This window comes from Spermophilus citellus, assembly GCF_964194105.1.
Source record: "Spermophilus citellus genome assembly, chromosome: 1".
Lineage (NCBI taxonomy): Eukaryota > Metazoa > Chordata > Mammalia > Rodentia > Sciuridae > Spermophilus > Spermophilus citellus.
In genome coordinates, this window is record NC_138182.1 from 46,422,515 (window position 1) to 46,444,578 (window position 22,064).

Sequence of the window (22,064 nt, forward strand, 5' to 3'; positions counted from 1 at the left end):
AAAGCATGAGATATGAGAGTTTATGCTTTGTTCTTAAGGCTATAAAAATCTGCTGTCTAGAGTTTAGATTTGAGATTGAGAGGAGATAAAGCTGGCAGGGTAGATTTAGATCAGGTTGTGAAAACCTCACCTATCTTGATGGGTTTAGGAAATTCATGTGTCTAGCTAATCAGCTTCTGAGTTTTAAATGGAACATTGGGATACGGGAGTCACTGTTCTTCAAGAATTAACAGTAGGGATCATTTTAGATTAATTAAATTGGCCCAGCTATTTGCTATTTAACATACTTATTTCAAAACTATTAGAATAAAATTTAATATGATTTTTTCCCCCAGAGTTTCTCAGCTTTTGTCTTTTGCAACAACTGTCTGTTCCCAAGAATCTTTTGCTCTTGGACTTCCAGATTTTCCTTTAGATAGTTTACCAGCTGCAGTTCAAATCCTGGTATGTATAAACCAAATTAATAACTGGTGAACCCAAATATAGCAAAGCAAATTTAAAAGTTAATCCTTGGGAATTAATCACTTTGGGTTTTCTCATCATATTCTTCTGTAAAAGGCCTAAGGTTGATTTGTTGTGCAGTATAGTAAACTATACAGAGCCCAAGTTCTAAAGAACTCCTAGCTTTGGAGAAGGAGGAGGTAGACATGAGATGTAAGTAAGTATAAAGGTGGAAGGGAAGGCTTCAGCCGTATCAAAGAAGACGTGTACTGCAGTGAGTTAGGCCTCAAAGTTGCCCAACCTGGGGCAGTAGAGCTGGGCTTTCTTATTCTAGCACCCATTAGTCATTGGTTAATACTTGTCCCAGGGGATGCACATTTCAAGTCATTACCGTCTCTCCCAGTTTGTGAGTAAAGCTGGTTCCAGGAGCTGAAGGGCAGTCTTCTTAAAAAGACCTCAGGGCTGGTGTTATGGCTCAGTGGTTGAGTGCTTGCCTAGCATGTATGAGGCACTGGGTTCACTTCTCAGCACACATATAAATAAATTAATAAAATATAGGTCTGTTGACAAATTTAAAAATATTTTAAAAAATAAGATCTGCAGCAGCTGGCTGTGGGAAGGGAGACCTGAGAGGCACAAAGAAAGGATATAAAGAGACCTGAGGGGATAGGGTGGACAACAGCTGTTGTCCACTATACTTTAAAAAGTGCATGGCAGTTAAAGGCCTTGTAGGCAGAGGACGCATTCATAGGTGTTCCGTCACAAAAGAACCTGGAAGGAGAGTGAGAATAAGTTGTATCCCTAGAGAAAGTGTGTATGCTGAGAGAGATGTTTGAACTTGATTTTGAAATATTTCACGGGGAGTGAAGTTGCCTGGAGTTTATGATGAAAAAATGGCCTGTAAGACATTTTGAAGTAGGTAGAACATTAGGTGATCAGATTTAGGTTACAGGAAAACACCTCCCTTGGTGTTGGCATCAAGGAGGTTGGGGAGAACCTGGATGCCAAAGATATTCAAAGGCTTGTTATAACATTTAGTGAGACCCTGCCAAGGAGGTCCATCTGAAGTAGTAGCAATACTGCTTTCTTTAGTCAAGGAACTCATTTTTAAATGTTAATTGTTTTTTTGAATTATTTCTATTTAGACAGGAAGGGTAGTTTTTACATTGCTCTACATATCCAGAAAGGCATTTCTTCTGTTTATCCAATTTTGCACTTTCTTTTTTTGTGTTTGCTCAGAACTTTGTGCTTTGAAGAGTGTCATATCTCAACAAGCTGGAAAATAGTCAAACATTCATAATTCCTTCACCTAGAAGCACCAATTACTAACATATTGCCACATTTGCTTGACCGCTCTTCCCCCCCTGAACCATTTGGAAATAAATTGTAGTATTCTATTAAATATTTATGACTTCTAAGAATTAGAGCATTTTTCTGCATAATGAGAATACTGTTATCACACTTTACCATATTAACATTAATTCTGTAATATCATCTAATAGATAATCCATATTGAAATTTTTGTGTTGGTCCCTATCAGTAGACTCTTTATTGTGTAAACAGAATTGAAAATGTAATTTGGTTTGGGGTGAAGGATTTGAGGAAAATGAACACTTTCTTTACTTTGCACTTATAGCTATGAAGCTAAGTTAATGTAGATCAGATGAACTCAGATTATGAATAAAGGAGGAGCATGTGCTTTGGGACGAGTAAAGTATGCAAATGTGAATGGTTTCAGATGTAAAAGTTTACATATGAAAATTTACAGTATGTGACTGTAGTCACATGTAATGGATAATTGAAGATTCAGGTCTAGAGCTTAAGGAAGAGCATGATTAGACATAAAAGCACAGAAGCCATTGACACATAGATGAAAGGTAGGAGTGAGTTCACTTAGAAATGAATAGGAACAGGAAGAGGAGAGGAAAGAATATTTTATTTTTTTTACACTTCTGGAAAATTATTGGTTATTTTTATAGGGCAATTTTAATGGCACATATACATTTAAGATACATGTTCTGTGGTTATTTTAGATGTTGCTTATTCCTATGTATTTGTGCTCCTAAATAGGATTCCTTTCCTATGATGTCAATTAAACACGCAATCCAGTGGCTTTATCCATACACTATTTTATTAGGACATGAAGGGAAGATGGCTGTTGAAGGTGTTTTAAAAGTGAGTATCTGTTTCCCTTTCTTTCCTTTCCCTTACATTTCAATTTTCCCTTCTTTTGCCTTCCCTTTCCTTTATATCTTCCCATTTCTCTTTTCCCACCTCTCCTAGTTTTCTCTAGTCTCCTTTCATCTTTTTTCACCATCCCTTGTCTTCCTTTCTAGTCATGAAGGCATTAGATGCCAGAAACAAGAAAGCGGTAATGGGGAAAGAAGCACAGAGGGACTGGTGTGGAGAGATTGAGAAAATAAATAGATCGAGCACATGAGTGACTATGATAAGGATATTGAGATAATGAGAGCTGTTGGAGAAGGGATTTATAAACAAGGAAAGGGGTAATGAGGTATTGAATGAGGTATTGAATTGAAATTGGAGATATGATTTATGTTTTTGATACATATGAACAAATAGATAATATAGTATTACATTATAGTATTTTATACTACATATAGTATTATACATAGTATATATAATATTATATATATATATACACACACACACACACACACACACCACATATATATAATATATATAGCTCTCTTAAAACAGCCAAAAAATTGTATGATCATGCCATATGCCTAGACACTGATTACTAAAAGAAATCAAAACTCCTTGGAAATAGGGTTTTCTCAAGGATTGAGCCATAAAACATACAAGATGAGCATTGAATTTCTTAATGTTCCGAGAGTAAGGAAATGTTTAACAAATGATATTGACATTTCAAAATGACAGAGATGTTTGGTGAGAGAGATGTTTGAACTTGATTTTGAAATATTTCATGGGGAGTGAAGTTGCCTGGAGTTTATGATGAAAAAATGGCCTGTAAGACCATTAAATTTGACCATTAAAAATAAATAATGATAAAAATTAATAGAACTTGTTTCATAAAATGGGAATCCACAGATCTCTATGATATGAATAAATTGTAAAAATATGGAAGAGAAAGAAAAATCTTTGAATGTGAAATGCTTACTGATAAATAAGGAATAATATAACTAGAAAAATTACCATTTGGCATTCATCAGAATGGTGGTTGATTTAGGAAGGTGTCACCAAGGGATTTAAAGCTGGCGGATAGATCTTCGGATATGAATACAATTTCTGAATCTCTCTCTACTCTGTACAAAATACTCAATTGCCTATTATATATATATATATATATATATATATATATATATATATATATATATATATATATATATATATATAATTTTGTATTGGGGATTGAACCCAGGGTGCCACATCCCCAGCCCTTTTTATTTTTATTTTGAGACAGAGTCTTGTACGTTGCTTAGGGCCTTGCTAAGTTGAGGCTGGCTTTGACTTTGTGATCCTCTTGCCTTAGCCTCCCAGGCCACTAGGATTACGGATGTGTGCCGCTGTGTTTGGCAGAAAGTAGTATTTTTACAGTAAACATGAGTTTGACCAGCTGGAACAAATTGACATGATGTATCTCCCGAATGATGGGCTTTGAAGAGCATCATTCTTGGGGAGTTCCTACTAAGAATTGAGGATGTAAGTATGGCCTAGTCCTAGGTTGAAGGCCATCTTACAGAATGAAGACCTATGTTCTTTAAAACTGTTCAGACAGTGTTCCATGTTGAAGGAGACTGAAGAGCCATGAGCTAAATATTCCTGCACTGGATCTTGAACCATATAGGAACAAATGACATTGTTGGTGCACTTTGTAAGAAAGATCTGTGCATTGGATAGTATTTTATTAAATTAATTTCCTGTTCTGGAAGTTTATGTGGTGATTAGATTGGCTAGAGTTCTTGTTCCAGGAAGTATGAACCAGAATGTTTAAGGGTGTGTGACATCATATCTGCTGCTTGTTGTCTAATAATCAGAAAAAAATCAATACTTATGTGTGTGTTTAATTTTTGTTCCTTCTAATACAGTCTGGTTAAGGTACAGATTTCTAAGGAGTAGATAGAATGTTAACACTAAGCTGTAGTGGCTATGTATACAGGACCTTAATTTTCTGGGCTATAATTTGACGCTCTTGAGCACTTGGGATGTTTGTTTCTCCCTTATTCTCAAACCCACATGTAGTCTTTGGAAGTATTGAAGCACTCTGTGTTCATCTAGTAATAGAAATGAGAAAGCAGGAGAGTGGCATAGGAGATTCTAGTTGTTTCAGTAAGATTTTTTTTCAATAGATCAGCTAGCCACAGAACCTAAGAAATAATGTTTTCATTGATTAATTATGTTTAATAGTAATAACAATAAAATCATAGAAAGCTATTTCTCATAGATAATGAGAAATACAATTATGAATGGAACCTAAAAAAAAGCATAAGGAAGCAAGGAGTTAATAATGGTCAATAAAGAGGCAAAGGAATGTAGAAGAAAGCAAGAGAATAGAAGTGGTGAAATAGTAGTCACTGATGAAAGAGAAAAAAAGAGGTCTACTCTGTGGTGTGTGTGTGTGTGTGTGTGTGTGTGTGTGAGAGAGAGAGAGAGAGAGAGAGAGAGGAAGAGAGGGAAAAAAAGGAGAAGGAGAAGGCGAGGATATTAAAAACCATTAGAAAATGGGGAAAGTCATACGTTCAGGAAACTGCCATTTTCTGACTATGTAGTTCACTTTTAGGTTTATTTTAGGTACTGAAAATAAAAAGAGAACTGGAACTTATCTTTGGTTCAATCAACATATGATCTAAATTGGCATTGGTCACTGAAGCAGAACATCTAGTATTCAAGATCAAAGGCTTCCTCAATTCCAGATGAGCTTCCCTAGTGCCCTCAGCACAATACCTGTGCCTTGGGAACAAGGAGGCATACTCAGGGAAGAAGAGAGTCCCAGAGGAAGTACTGATAATATGAAGCAATGCAGAGTTACTCTGTGACACAACTGAGAAAGATGTTCAGTATCTAGATAGATCCGTTATGAACAAAGGTCTATATCTTTACTAAGAAACCACTTTGTTGTGTTTCTGGTCTCTAATTTTTAAAACTACTTGTATAAATTATATAAAGTTGTAGAAAATACTTTAAAAAATACCTTTATTTTATTTTAATGTGGTGCCAGCGATTGAACCCAGTGCCTCAAGCATGCTAGGCAAGCACTCTACCACTGAGCCACAACACTGGCTCTGGAAAATATGTTTAATGAGTTGAATTTTCTGAAGAAAATAGTATCATTTTGTTTGCCCTTAATTTTAACCTCTTAAGGGGAACATGATGATGAAAGGTTTATATTACAAACAAATCAATTTTAATTTGATTGTAGAGAATTTAAAAAATGGAAAAAGGTACTGGCATTAATCAGATAAAAGTGTAACTGTCTTTTCTCACCTTAATTACCTAAAGTGCTAGTTAATGCACAGATTTCTCTTGTCTGAAACTAATGAAGAATTTTCTTTTGGTAAGATTATTATACACTGATATATACATAAATATACACATAAGGTGTAAAATATCTTTCCTTAAGAGTGGGTTGTACCCTGAATGGTGGTACATGCCTTAATCCCTGCTACTCAGGATGCTACTAACACAGGAGGACTTGAAGTTCAAGGCCAGTGTGGGCAATTTAGCAAGACACTATCTCAAAATCAAAAGGGCTGGGACTATAGGTCAATGGTAAAGCACTCCTGGGTTCAATCTCCAGTTGGTGTGTGTGTGTGTGTGTGTGTGTGTGTGTGTGTGTGTGTATGCATGCACACACATGTGCAGGGAGTAGAACCGTCTATTCATTGGTATAGTTTTTTGTTATCTGTTCTGGAGCACTCTGTGTGGCCTGTTTCTTATTTAAATTTTTACATTGTTTTCCCAAAGCGTTATTTTAAGCCAATATTCACAGATGAATGAAATATTATCTATCTTCAAACAATTTTGATAAGAATGGTGAAAATTAAAGTACTGTGTTGAATTTGGAAAAATATTTAATTAAGGAATAGAAATGTGTATTATAATGGAGCTAGTCAATAACTTTTTCTTCATAAGGGATAATTATTTTCTCTCTCAGATTGCTATAGAAATGAATGAATATTTGTCTTTGAGTTACATATCTCCCTGAATTTTAGTGTATTCACTTAATTGTGTTGCATTTTTAAAGGAAAAATGATTACTTCCTGAAAATGTAGTCAGCTAAAAATCAGAGCACCTTTCTTTTTTTGAACTAGCAATAAAAATGACTAGAATAATTTTTATTCCCCAGATGGTGCTTATTATGTGATGTTCATATTCTAAAAACATTTTTATAGTTATGAAATTACTTCTAGTTTTTAGTTAAAGATGCCTTAAAGATTCATTATGAATCTACCACACTTTGAGAGTTGGCATCCTTTATCACAGTTTAGTAACAAATATATCCAGGCTTTTCTCAATATGTCTCAGCTCTCAGTTCTACGTAAGTAGAACTCCATCATAATGAGTGTTAAATTAGTATATTCCCTAGGTGATTTAGAAAGGATATGCTGCCGCTTGTTCATTGATAATATAATCTGAATGATAGTTTTGCAAGAGAAACTTGGAAGGGTCTTGAATTTAATATTTTCACTCAGTTCAACAAACATTAGTTGAACATTCATTATTTGACAAATGATTATATGTCTATAGAAATCTAGAGATATAGAAATGGATGCTATTTGATCCCTGCTCCTGAGGAACTTACCATAATGATGAATAGCTCTAGTCAAACATGAAGTAGCCCAGTGAAAATAGGAATTAAATGGATGTGAGAAATATCTTAGATGCAGTAATGTCTTAGATGTTACTAACTGATAAAATGTGGGTTGGGTTGGGAGACTGTGATAAAACATGAGAAATCAAGAATGTCCATGGATACTAACTTGGACAAACGAGTAGTTACAGCTGCCATTAGTTAATATGAGAACTTGCAAGGAAGAAGCACAATTGGGGTGTAGGCTAAATAATTCTGTATGGTAGGATCTTTTTTGAATTTGAGATTTCCAGGGAGGTTTATCCAGCAGACATGAAATACAGATCTGGCTCTGGAACTATTTTGTTATTAAAGATAAATACTTGAGAGTTGTTAATGTGTGGGAGTTGTTTGAAAGAACTCAGGGGAGCAAGTAGAGTGAGAAGAAAAACTGGCCAAATGCTGAACCTTGGAAACACCAACATTTAAGGTATGGACAGTGGGGAAAGAACATGCAAATTAGGCAGAAGTAGAATGGTCAGAGAGAAGTAGAACAGAAAGAATATTCTGATGAAACATTAGGAGTGATGTTTTAAGAGTAAAATGTTAATAGTTTCCAGTGCTGCAGAGATATCTTATTTAAACAAGACTTTTAGATTATTCATTCAAAAAAATTATTCATTCCAACCATCCTTCCACAGGAACACTTAACCAAGCACTATTATGCTGAAAATGTAGCAGTAAACAAAACAGACAAAAGTCTCTGCTTTCATAGAGGTTGATTTTTGGTTAAAAAAGTCAATTAGTTAAGTAAATGATGCTATGTGTCAATTGAGGAATACATGTGTTCACCAAGAAGGTAACACTTAGATAAAGATCTGAAGGAGAGAAGTCCTATGGATGAAAGCACTTCAGAAATCACTAGTACATAAGCCCTGAGCAGGAACATACCTGGGGCATTCTAGCATCAGCACAGGATAGTGTGATGGTGCAGAGTAAGTGAAGGAGAGATAAGTAGGAGATGAAGTTAGAAGGTAGGGGAGCTCAGATCATGTAAGGTTCTGTAGGCCATCAAGGAGATTTCTGCTTTCAGTCTGAGTATGATGGAATACCATTAGGAATTTTTAAAATTTTTTTGGCAGTCTTGGGGATTGAACCCAGGGATACTTTACTACTGAGATATATCTCCATCCCTTTTAAAATTTTTTTACTTGGAGATAAGGTCTAAGTTGCTTAGGGCCTTGCTAAGTTGCTGAGACTGGCCTTAAACTTGTGATCCTCCTGCTTCAGCCTCCCAAGTTGCTGGGATTATAGGTGTGCACCACCTTGCCTGGACCATTAGGAGGTTTTGAGGAATGTCTTATATGACTGATCATTCAGCAGCCCTGTTTTGGTTGCTAAGTAGTGAATAGACTGAAGGGTAAGGGCAAAAGCAGAGAAAAACCAGTTAGCAGATTGTTATAATAATTCAGTTGAGAGATTATGGTGATTTTGACCAGTTATGAGTTGGTAAGAGGTAGTTGGATTTGGGTTATATTTTCAAGGTAGAGATAACATATCTGCTGAAGGGTTGGATGTAGGGTTAAGACAGGAAGTCAAGGATAATTTCAAAGTCTTTGGATTGAGGAATTAGAATGATGAAGGTGGAGAGAGAGAGAAAATGGGGGGAAGGTTAAAGACCTGAATGTTGGACATGTTTAATTGGGGACACCTATTAGCTATCTGAGGGGAGATAATAAGAGGGAAGTTTGCATATGCCAGTTAGGAACTCAGGAGAGAGACTGGAAAGAGAAAACAAGGAGTCATGAACATATAGATGGTTTGTAAAATCATGACTGGATGAGAGTATTGAAAAAGTAAATATAGATAAAAACTACATCTAAACCCACTTGGAAACCTCAAATTCAAAGGATTCCACTGTATGAAGTTATTTAGTATCCACTCCAAATGTGTTTCTTCTTTCTACTTCCTCTCATTAATGGCATCACTATCTTTTCACTTTTCCAAGCTAGAACTCATAAACACTCTTGATTTCTCACTTTCTTTCACAGCCCCCCAACCTGCTCTATTTTTTTTAAATCAGTTAATGATATCTATCAAATGATCCATTCCTGAAGTACTCTAATGTGCACTGGTTAGGAAGATGAAGGAGAAGTCACAAAAGAGACCAAGAAGGAGGAATCAATGAAATAGGAAGAAAATTAATTTATTAAATTTGGCAAATATGATATTATTCGTAGAATTATTGAGAACAGTGTTAGTAAAGTGGGAATATAAGCCAGAAATTCGTGGGCTCTGAAGCAGTGATTATAAACTACTTGTAAAATAAGCAATGGTGAGCAGAAGGAAGAAGTTGATGGGTTGCTGAAGGATGATGTAGAGGGATGGGGAAGAGGGTGGTAGAGGGGGGGAGACTATTAAAGCACAATGCATGTATGCATGGAATTGTTACAGTAAAATCCATTGATTTGTACAGTTAACATTACTTGATATTTATAATTAAAAAAAGGATGATGTCAAGTGAAGAAATGACTGTTTCTTGGAATGGGAAAAATAAACATGTTTTTTGGAAGTAGGGATGACATTTGTTGAGTACATGTAAAATATGGCTTGGGCGAGGTGAGAAAGGTCATTTCCAGAGCACCATTGTACTTGATTTAAAATGATATAAGAACTTATTTTCTATCCAGAAACTGTACTGATGGGATTGCTTTAATTTGAAATTGAGAAACACTGGTGGCTTTCCATCTACTGTCACTTAAAGCAGAAGTCCTTTTTACTGAGAAAATGGGAAAAGAAATAAATATTGATGAAATTATGGATGATTTTGAGGATTAAAGAAAAAATATTTTCATTTTATTTTTCTCATTTAACAAACCTTACATGACTACTGACTAGGGTAATTGTAGGTCATAGAGATTTTGGAGAGAGCCAAATAGATTGAATAGTTCTCTAAAGAGACTTACATTCCAGTAAGGAGTAGAGAAGTCTAAGGCACTGTTGTAGGTGGGAGAAATATCTAGATTGCCTGCCAAAAAATGGGATAGAGGGCTTAAACTGACTTCTTAGGAGGGAAGGAATGGTTTGTATTAGTTGCTGAGGTGCTTTGGGAAAATAGCCCAGGAAAGATTGGAGCCACATATTTGTTTAGTTGCTAATCAGCATGGTCTGGATAATTTCCCTTTTGCTGCTCAATAGCCTAGAAAAATGTAGGAAGAAGGTGCAGCATAGTGGGTCAGGATTGGGAATTATGAGGATGAATGCCATTGCCTTATTACTAACATCTATGAGATTTACATTTTATTCTGTATAATTATAAATCACATTATAAATAATGTAATCCCAAAGAAAGTTAGTTGGAAATGTTAGTTCTGTTTAATTGAAATTAAAGAATTCATAGGAAAAGCCCATAAAGTAGTAAAGTAAATAAATGCTGATTTTCTACATATTACTAGCATGTAGTCTGAAAGATTTTATATTCCTCTTGTACTCCTTTATTACTTTTCTGATTAATAGTTCCTCTAAATTTCTTATGTCAGTAAATGATAATTCACCTTGCAACTTGAGATCTTTTACTATTCAGGTTGAATCTAGCCTATTTCTATTCCACTAGCTTATTTAGCTTAATTATTTATAAAGATATAACCAATGTAGTAAATGATTCTTTGCATTTGTATTTATTTCAGGAATATGAGTGCTCTAACATCAATCCTGTATCAACTTATAATGACATTATTATAACTGGGGTAAAAGCATACTATTTCCTGTCATTTTATAAATTTTAAGGATGATTTTAGTATCTATCACCTGTGTACTTGGTTTAAGTAGAATGGTATTATTAGAAAGTAGAAAAAGTTCTCATTAATATTTTTTTTTTTACTTCTATTTTTATAGAATTGAAAAGTTTTGGTTCTAATTAGATGAATCTTCTAGATATCCAACATTGATACTAAAATCAAATGTAAATTTTAGGGCTGGAGATAGAGCTCAGGGGTAAACACTTGCTTAGCATGCATGGGGTGCTGGGTTGGATCCCAGGTACTGCAAACAAACAAACAAACAAAAGTAAATTCCATGACTTTTACATGATTTTCTTGTAATTTTACAGCGTTTTGAACTCCAAGATTCAGGAAGCTCTCTGCTTCCTAAAGAGATTGTTAAAGTGGAGAGAATGACTGAAAACCATGTCTCCCATGCTTGTGTGACTATTCAAATTGCAGGACAAGAGGTTACCATTAAGGTAATGAATCACAATTTCTTCATTTTAAGATGCACCTGGTTAATATGGCCTAAATTAGGCATATGACCCTCTCATAAGTCTTATTTGGCTCTGTAGCAACACATCTATGTCTCTGTATCTCCTTTCTGTATTAGGATTTATTGTTTATACTATTTACTGTGTCTCCTTGATATATATTATACTATTTAAATCCCCCAATAATCTTGAATGTAAACTTTATTATCACCATCTTATAGGTTAGACAACTGAGATGTACCTTGATTAGTGGATTCATCCATGGTTATAATCTAGGAGGTGGCACTGCTGGTAATTCTAGACAAGGTCACTTTGCACTACACTCTTCTGTCTTCTTCAAATGATAATCTATGGTAGAAGCAGATGAATAAGGACTACATTGGAATGAATGGCAATAGGGACCTAGAGAGGGAAGTAATACAGGAATTCTGGAGGAGTAAGGAAAGCTTCAGAGATGAGGTGAACTTGAGCTAAGTTTTGAAGAATGACATAGAATTTTTCCCATGGCCCAGGGATAGAAAGGTGATAGGACATTGGGAAGTTTAAACAGAATGTTCAAAGTCATGAGGTATGAGCCAATCTTCATTATTTGCTTGACTTTGGTAAGGGTTCACTAACTTCGTTGACTCCTGTACCTTTTGTTAACTTTTCATGTTAGTACCAGGATGATCTTTCTTAAATGCAAATTTGATATTGTTTCCAAACTTAAAATTATTTAGGGTTCATGTTGTATATGTCTGATCAAGTCCCAGTCCTTAGAAGAACAATTCACCCAGGATAATGATAAGGAAGAGGATAAAAAATAAAAGAAGATCATAATCTTACTCATATAGAATCTAAAAAAGTTGATCTCAGAAGTTGAGAGTAGAATAGTTACTACTAGAGGTTGGAGAAAGGGGGAGAGAGGAACAGGGAGACGTTGATCAGTGAAAACTACATTACAGTTAGACAGGAGTAAGAATTTTCTGATGTGCTATTGTATAGTAGGGTGACAATAGATACTGATAATGTACTAAAAGTGAGGAGGAAGATTTTTTGAGGTTTTAATCATAAATAAATAATAAATATTTAAGGAGATAGATATATTTAACCTGATTTAACTAGTATACAATTTATAGTTCATTGAAACATCATATAGTAATCCATTAATATGTATAATTTTTATGTTTTATGTATCAGTTAACAATAAATTTAATTTTTAAGAAAGTTCCCTAGGGAATGAAAGAGCAATCAAAGATGAAAACCAAATGAATAGAGACCCTAAAGAATAAGTATAGAAATAAAAGCTAAAAAAAAATAAAAGGAAAAGTAGGTGGGAAGCATGGGAGGAGAGGTTTTTTTGAATAGATGCTTCTGAGGGTAAACAAAGATAAGAGTAAAAAGAATTTGTGGACATGGGTTTTGGAAATCAGGAGGTCAGTGGTGAGTTGGAGATTTTGACATGGGCTGATTTAAAATTCCGTATTATGTCTGCAATTTGATAAAAGGTTCATTCCCCACTAGAGATTTTTTTTATGAGTTATAATGGCAAGAAAATGACATGATTCTTATGTACATATGTGACAGCATGGGACTTTAATCTTAGAGGAATGATTAATTTGGGTGTTGGATAATAAGATCATCAGATCTCTGAATGGGAAAATAATTGCTGCTCTAAACCCTTATATCAGAGAAAACATTTGGCATTTGTTTTTTTGGGATTGGCTAACTTCCCTTAGCATTATCTTCAATGTCATCCATTTACCTGCAAATGCCATGATTTTATTCTCTTTTATTGCTGAGTAAAATTCCAAAATATCAATAGCTACTATAACTAAGTGTAATCCCAGCATCTCAGGAGGCTGAGACAGGAGGATCTTAAGTTCAGAGTCAGCCTCAGCTACTTAGTGAGGTCCTAAGCAACCTATTAAGACCTTTTCTCAAAATAAAAAATAAAAGGGGTTGGGATATGTTTTAGTACTTTAACATCCCTGGGTTCAATCCCTGGTACTGAAAAGACAAAAAACAAAACAAAACAAACTTTGAATTGAGGAAGGAATTAAGTGTATGTGGGAGCTTTTATGTGGCAGCTACTTATGTCCTTTAAGTTGCTAATATTTTGAGAAAAGCATATGAATATTTTATCTACCCCTCTTTAATTTGCAGGTGCCAGCTGGGACCAGACCATTTGGTCAATCTTGTGCATCAGACCAATTCATCCGGACATTAAGTCATAAGCAGCTACTGGCTGAAATGATGCAATCTCATATGGTTAAGGACATATGTTTAATTGGGGGAAAGGTAAGAATGGCAGCTTTTTTGCAAACTTTTATTTCCTGGCTTATCTTGTTTTGATTCATCCTTTGAATGATGTGTTTCCATTTATAGGGTTGTGGAAAAACAGTCATTGCCAAGAACTTTGCTGATACCTTAGGATACAACATAGAACCCATTATGCTATATCAGGTATAATATTCATCTTTACCACTTGAACTATAAACATGTATGTTTGACCTATTAGTAGTTGTTACCTATTTTGAATATTCATATAGATAAATAAGTAAAATAGCAATCAAGTTAGAGTATAATCATACTTATTTGGAGCTTTTGAAAGTACATTCTAGGATACTTGTTTTGTGTAACATACCAGAGATATGTTTTTTGAAAAAATTCATTTTATGTGTATGCATACACATACACAGAGTACATTTACTAGTTATTTGGAAATAAATGAAGTTGGTTTGGGCTGCTGTGGAAGAAAATTAGGTATTTACTGAGTGGATTATTATAATTGTTATTGTCATAAAATATATATAACATAAAATTGGCCATTTTATTTATTTTTTATATTTTAAATTTTCCAATAAAAAGACCAAGTGGTTGAATGGATTTCCAAAAACAAGATCCAACCACATTGATCTTTTTTAAATTGATTTTTTAAAAAATAAATGACAGCAGACTACATTACAATTCTTATTACATATGTACACACAATTTTTCATATCTCTGGTTGTATAAAAGTACATTGACACCAATTCATGTCTTCATACATGTACTTTGGATAATGATGTCTATCACATTCCACCATCCTTGCTAATCCCCTGCCTCTTCCCTTTCCCTCCCACCCCTGTGCCCTATCTAGAATTCATCTATTCCTCCCATGCTCTCCCCCCCTACCTTATATCAGCCTCCTTATATCAGAGAAAACATTTGGCATTTGTTTTTTTGGGATTGGCTAACTTCACTTAGCATTAACTTTCCAATGCCATCCATTTACCTGAAAATGCCATGATTTTATTCTCTTTTATTGCTGAGTAAAATTCCATTGTGTATATATATGCCACATTTTTTTATCCATTCATCCACTGAAGGGCATCTAGATTGGCTCCACAGTTTAGCTATTGTGAATTGTGCTGCTAAAAACATTGATGTGGCTGTGTCATGTAGTCTTTTGGGTATAGACCGAGGAGAGGGATAGCTCTCTAAAATTTGCCATTTTAGTCATTTTTATATATGTACAGTTAACTGGCATTAAGTACATTGACAATGTCATGTAATAATTGCCACTTTCTTTTCTAGAACTTTATCATCCTAAGAGAAACTTTATATTCAATAAACAGTAGCTCCCGATACCCTACACCTATCCCAGATCCTGTTAGCCTCTATTTTACTTTCTGTCCCTATAAATTTGTTTATTTTAGGTGCCTCATATAAGTAGTCAAAATTTTTGTTCTTTTAGTCTAGTTTATATATATATTTTCAACATTTCTCTGGGGTATAGTATGTTTAAGAATTATGATCTTTTTATGGCTTAATAATATTCTGTTGGATGTATCTACCACTTTTTGTTATGCATTCATCTCTTTTTTTTTCTCTTTTTTTATTGGTTGTTCACAACATTACAAAGCTCTTGACATATCATATTTCATACATTAGAATCAAGTGGGTTATGAACTCCCATTTTTACCCCAAATACAGATTGCAGAATCACATCGGTTACATATCCACATTTTTACATACTGCCATATCAGTGACTGTTGTATTCTGCTACCTTTCCTATCCTCTACTATCCCCCCTCCCCTCCCCTCCCATCTTCTCTCTCTACCCCATCTACTGTAATTCATTTCCCTCCATGTTTATTATCCCGTTCCCCTCACAACCTCTTATATGTAATTTTGTATAACAATGAGGGTCTCCCTCCATTTCCATGCAATTTCCCTTTTTTCTCCCTTTCCCTCCCACCTCATATCTCTGTTTAATGTTAATCTTTTCTTCCTGCTCTTCCTCCCTGCTGTGTTCTTAGTTGCTCTCATTATATCAAAGAAGACATTTGGTATTTGTTTTTTAGGGATTGGCTAGCTTCACTAAGCATAATCTGCTCTAGTGCCATCCATTTCCCTGCAAATTCCATGATTTTGTCATTTTTTAGTGCTGCGTAATATTCCATGGTGTATAAATACCACATTTTTTTTATCCATTCATCTATTGAAGGGCATCTGGGTTGATTCCACAGTCTAGCAATTGTGAATTGTGCTGCTATGAACATCGATGTGGCAGTATCCCTGTAGTGCGCTCTTTTAAGGTCTTCAGGGAATAGTCCGAGAAGGGCAATAGCTGGGTCAAATGGTGGTTCCATTCCCAGCTTTCCCAGGAATCTCCATACTGCTTTCCAAATTGGCCGCAACCGTTTGCAGTCCGACCAGCAATGTACAAGAGTACCCTTTTCCCCACATCCTCGCCTGCACTCGTTGTTGTTTGACTTCATAATGGCTGCCAATCTTACTGGAGTGAGGTGGTATCTTAGGGTGGTTTTGATTTGCATTTCTCTGACTGCTAGCGATGGTGAGCATTTTTTCATGTACTTGTTGATTGATTGTATGTCCTCCTCTGTGAAGTGTTTGTTCATGTCCTTGGCCCATTTGTTGATTGGGTTATTTGTTTTCTTATTGTCTAATTTTTTGAGTTCTTTGTATACTCTGGATATTAGGGCTCTATCTGAAGTGTGAGGAGTAAAAATTTGTTCCCATGATGTAGGCTCCCTATTTACCTCTCTTATTGTTTCTCTTGCTGAGAAAAAACTTTTCAGTTTAAGAAAATCCTATTTGTTGATTCTTGTTATTAACTCTTGTGCTATGGGTGTCCTATTAAGGAATTTGGAGCCCGACCCCACAATATGTAGATCGGAGCCAACTTTTTCTTCTATTAGGCGCAGAGTCTCTGATTTGATATCTAGCTCCTTGATCCACTTTGAGTTGACTTTTGTGCATGGCAAGAGGAGGGGATTCAGTTTCATTTTGTTGCATATGGATTTCCAGTTTTCCCAACACCATTTGTTGAAGATGCTATCCTTCCTCCATTGCATGCTTTTAGCCCCTTTATCAAATATAAGATAGTTGTAACTTTGTGGATTGGTTTCTGTGTCCTCTATTTTGTACCATTGGTCCACCCGCCTGTTTTGGTACCAGTACCATGCTGTTTTTGTTACTATTGCTCTGTAGTATAGTTTGAGGTCTGGTATGGCTATTACGCCTGATTCACACTTCCTGCTTAGAGTTGTTTTTGCTATTCTGGGTCTTTTGTTTTTCCATATGAATTTCATGATTGCTTTATCTATTTCTATAAGAAATGCCGTTGGGATTTTGATTGGCATTGCATTAAACCTATAGAGAACTTTTGGTAATATCGCCATTTTGATGATGTTAGTTCTGCCTATCCATGAACAGGGTATATTTTTCCATCTTCTAAGATCCTCTTCTATTTCTCTCTTTAGGGTTCTGTAGTTTTCATCCTATAAGTCTTTCACCTCTTTTCTTAGGTTGATTCCTAAGTATTTTATTTTATTTTTTTGAGGATATTGTGAATGGAGTGTTTTTCCTCATTTCCGTTTCAGAAGTTTTGTCGCTGATATACAGAAATGCCTTTGATTTATGTGTGTTGATTTTATATCCTGCCACTTTGCTGAATTCATTTATAAGTTCTAGTAGTTTTTTTGTAGACCCTTTTGGGTCTTCTAGGTATAGAATCATGTCATCCGCAAATAGTGATAATTTAAGTTCTTCTTTTCCTATTTTTATGCCTTTAATTTCTTTCGTCTGTCTAATTGCTCTGGCCAGTGTTTCGAGAACTATATTGAATAGAAGTGGTGATAGGGGGCATCCCTGTCTTGTTCCAGATTTTAGAGGGAATGCCTTCAATTTTTCTCTATTCAGAATGATGCTAGCCTGAGGCTTAGCATAGATAGCTTTTACAATGTTGAGGTAAGTTCCTGTTATCCCTAGTTTTTCTAATGTTTTGAACATAAAGGGATGCTGTACTTCGTCAAATGCTTTTTCTGCGTCTATCGAGATGATCATATAGTTCTTATCTTTAAGTCTATTGATGTGGTGATTAACATTTATTGATTTCCGTATATTGAACCATCCTTGCATCCCAGGGATGAATCCTACTTGATTATGGTGCAGTGCACAATTTTTTTGATATGTTTTTGTATCCGATTTGCCAGAATTTTATTGAGGATTTTTGCATCTAGGTTCATCAGAGATATTGGTCTGTAGTTTTCTTTCTTTGAGGTGTCTTTGTCTGGTTTCAGAATCAGGGTGATGTTGGCCTCATAGAATGAATTTGGTAGAGCTCCCTCTTTTTCTATTTCCTGAAATAACTTGAAAAGTATTGGTATTAATTCTTCTTTAAAGGTTTTGTAAAACTCCGCTGTGTACCCATCCGGTCCTGAGCTTTTCTTGGTTGGTAGTCTTTTGATTGCTTCTTCTATTTCATCCATTGATATATTTTTTTCTTTTTTTTATTGATTATTTAAAGCATTACATAGCTCATGATATATCATCTTTCATACATTTGACTCAAATTGTGTTTTGAACTCCCATTTTCACCCCAAATACAGATTGCAGAATCACATCTGTTATATATTCACATTTTTACATAATGCCATATTAGTGACTGTTGTATTCTGCTACCTTTCCTATCCCCTACTATCCCCCCTGCCCTCCCCTCCCCTCTCATCTTCCCTCTCTACCTCCCCTGCTGTTGTTCAATTCTCTCCCTTTTTTTCCCTCCCCCTTGCCCCTCATAACCTCTTATAATTCTATGTATCATTGAAGGTCTCTTACTATTTCCATGTGCTTTCCCTTCTCTCTCCGTTTCTCTCCCCCCATTTGTCTTTGTTTACTGTAGTCTTTTCCTCATGTTCTTCCTTCCTGTTCTGTTCTTAGTTGTTCTCTTTATATCAAAGCAGACATTTGGCATTTGTTTTTTAGGGCTTGGCTAGCTTCGCTTAGCATAATCTGCTCTAATGCCATCCATTTCCCTGCAAATTCTATGATTTTGTCATTTCTTAGTGCTGCATAATACTCCATTGTGTATAGATGCCACATTTCTTTTTATCCATTCATCTATTGAGGGGCATCTAGATTGGTTCCACAGTCTAGCTATTGTGAATTGTGCCGCTATAATCATTGATGCAGCCGTATTCCTATAGAGCGCTTTTTTAAGGTCCTCAGGGAATAGTCCTAGAAGTGCTATAGCTGGGTCAAATGGTGGATCCATTCCCAGCTTTCCCAGGAATCTCCATACTGCTTTCCAAATTGGCCTCACCATTTTGCAGCCCCACCAGCAGTGTACAAGTGTACCCTTTTCCCCACATCCCGCCAACACTTATTGTTGTTTGACTTCATAATGGCTGCCAATCTTACTGGAGTGAGGTGGTATCTTAGGGTGGTTTTGATTTGCATTTCTCTGATTGCTAGAGATGGTGAGCATTTTTTCATGTACTTGTTGATTGATTGTGTGTCCTCCTCTGAGAAGCCTCTTTTCAGGTCCTTGGCCCATTTGTTGATTGGGTTATTTGTTATCTTATTGTTTAATTTTTTGAGTTCTTTGTACATTCTGGATATTAGGGCTCTATCGGAGGTGTGGGGGGTAAAAATTTGTTCCCAGGATGTAGGCTCTCTATTTACCTCTTTTATTGTTTCTCTTCTTGCTGAGAAAAAACTTTTTAGTTTAAGTAAGTCCCATTTGTTTATTCTTGTTGTTAACTCTTGGGCTATGGGTGTCCTATTAAGGAATTTGGAGCCCGACCCCACAATATGTAGATCGTAGCCAACTTTTTCTTCTATCAGACACAGTGTCTCTGATTTGATATCTAGCTCCCTGATCCATTTGGAGTTAATTTTTGTGGATGGCGAGAGAAAGGGATTCAATTTCATTTTGTTGCATATGGATTTCCAATTTTCCCAGCACCATTTGTTGAAGATGCTATCCTTCCTCCATTGCATGCTTTTAGCCCCTTTATCAAATAGAAGATAGTTGTAACTTTGTGGATTAGTCTCTGTGTCCTCTATTCTGTACCATTGGTCCACCTGCCTGTTTTGGTACCAGTACCATGCTGTTTTTGTTACTATTGCTTTGTAGTACAGTTTGACCTCTGGTATCGCTATACCTCCAGATTCACACTTCCTGCTTAGAATTGCTTTTGCTATTCTGGGTCTTTTGTTTTTCCATATGAATTTCATGATTGCTTTGTCTATTTCTACAAGAAATGCCATTGGGATTTTGATTGGATCGCATTAAACCTGTAGAGAACTTTGGGTAATATCGCCATTTTGATGATGTTAGTTCTGCCTATCCATGAACAGGGTACATTTTTCCATCTTCTGAGATCTTCTTCTAACTCTCTCTTTAGGGTTCTGTAGTTTTCATTGTATAAATCTTTCACCTCTTTTGTTAGGTTGATTCCCAAGTATCTTATTTTCTTTGAGGATATTGTGAATGGAGTGGTTTTCCTTATTTCCATTTCAGAGGTTTTGTTGCTGATATACAGGAATGCCTTTGATTTATGCGTGTTGATTTTATAACCTGCCACTTTGCTGAATTCATTTATTAACTCTAGCAGCTTCTTTGTAGACTCTTTTGGGTTTGTTAAGTATATTATCATGTCATCCGCAAATAGCGATAGTTTAATTTCTTCTTTTCCTATTTTTATGCCTTTAATTTCTTTTGTCTAATTGCTCTGGCTAGTACTTCGAGAACTAAATTGAATAGAAGTGGTGATAGAGGGCATCCCTGTCTTGTTCCAGATTTTAGAGGAAATGCCTTCAGTTTTTCTCTGTTTAGGATGATGCTAGCCTGAGGTTTAGCATATATAGCTTTTACAATGTTGAGGTAAGTTCCTGTTATCCCTAGTTTTTCTAGTGTTTTGAACATAAAGGGATGCTGTACTTTGTCAAATGCTTTTTCTGCATCCATCGAGATGATCATGTGGTTCTTGTCTTTAAGTCTATTGATGTGGTGAATAGCATTTATTGATTTCCGTATATTGAACCATCCTTGCATCCCAGGAATGAATCCTACTTGATCATGGTGCACAAGTTTTCTGATATGTTTTTGTATTCGATTCGCCAGAATTTTATTGAGAATTTTTGCATCCAAGTTCATTAGAGATATTGGTCTGTAGTTTTCTTTCTTTGAAGTATCTTTGTCTGGTTTTGGGATCAAAGTGATGTTGGCCTCATAGAATGAATTTGGAAGAGCTCCTTCTTTTTCTATTTTTTGAAATAGCTTGAAAAGTATTGGTATTAATTCTTCTTTGAAGGTTTTGTAGAACTCCGCTGTATACCCATCCGGTCCAGGGCTTTTCTTGGTTGGTAGTCTTTTGATGGCTTCTTCTATTTCTTCTTTTGTTATTGGTCTGTTTAAATTGTATGTGTCTTCCTGTCTCAATCTGGGCAAATCATATGGCTTAAGAAATTTATCGATATCTTCATTATCTTCTATTTTATTGGAATATAGGGTTTCAAAATACTTTCTAATTATCTTCTATATTTCTGTAGTGTCTGTTGTGATATTGCCTTTTTCATCCCGTATGTTGGTAATTTGAGTTCTCTCTCTTCTTCTTTTCGTTAGCATGGCTAAGGGCTTGTCTATCTTATTTATTTTTTCAAAGAACCAACTTTTAGTTTTATCAATTTTTTCAATGGTTTCTTTTGTTTCAATTTCGTTGATTTCTGCTCTAATTTTAATTATTTCTTGTCTTCTACTACATTTGCTGTTGTTTTGCTGTTCCTTTTCTAGGTTTTTGAGGTGTTGGGTGAGTTCATTTATTTGTTGGTTTTTTCTTTTTTTGAGGTAAGAACTCCAAGAAATGAATTTCCCTCTTAAAACTGCTTTCATTGTGTCCCATAGATTCCGGTATGTTGTGTCTGTGTTATCATTTGATTCTAAGATTTTTTTCATCTCCTCCTTTATGTCTTCTATAACCCATTGATCATTCAATAACATATTGTTCATTTTCCATGTGATGTAGGATTTTTCCTTCCTTCTTTTATCATTGATTTCCAATTTCATTCCATTATGATCAGATATGGTGCATGGTATTATCTCCACCCCTTTATATTTACTAAGAGTTGCCTTATGGCATAATATATCGTCTATGTTTGAGTAGGATCCATGTGCTGCTGAGAAGAACGTGTATCCACTTGATGATGGTTGATATATTCTATATATGTTGGTTAAGTCTAGGTTATTGATTGTGCTGTTGAGTTCTATAGTTTCTTTATTCAGCTTTTGTCTAGAGGATCTGTCTAATGGCGAGAGGGGTGTGTT

At 35.4% G+C, this 22,064-nt stretch overlaps 1 protein-coding gene across 1 annotated transcript in view; it reads left to right on the forward strand.

The window, feature by feature from the left end:
* The window catches only part of VWA8 (von Willebrand factor A domain containing 8), a 425,268-nt gene that overhangs the window by 88,395 nt on the left and 314,809 nt on the right, over nucleotides 1–22,064 (forward strand). Inside the window, exons 8-12 of the mRNA XM_081281141.1 lie at nucleotides 336–444; nucleotides 2,512–2,616; nucleotides 11,325–11,456; nucleotides 13,617–13,751; nucleotides 13,839–13,916. Of these exons, the coding sequence (XP_081137267.1) occupies nucleotides 336–444; nucleotides 2,512–2,616; nucleotides 11,325–11,456; nucleotides 13,617–13,751; nucleotides 13,839–13,916 (559 nt within the window). The remainder of the gene's footprint in view (nucleotides 1–335; nucleotides 445–2,511; nucleotides 2,617–11,324; nucleotides 11,457–13,616; nucleotides 13,752–13,838; nucleotides 13,917–22,064) is intronic.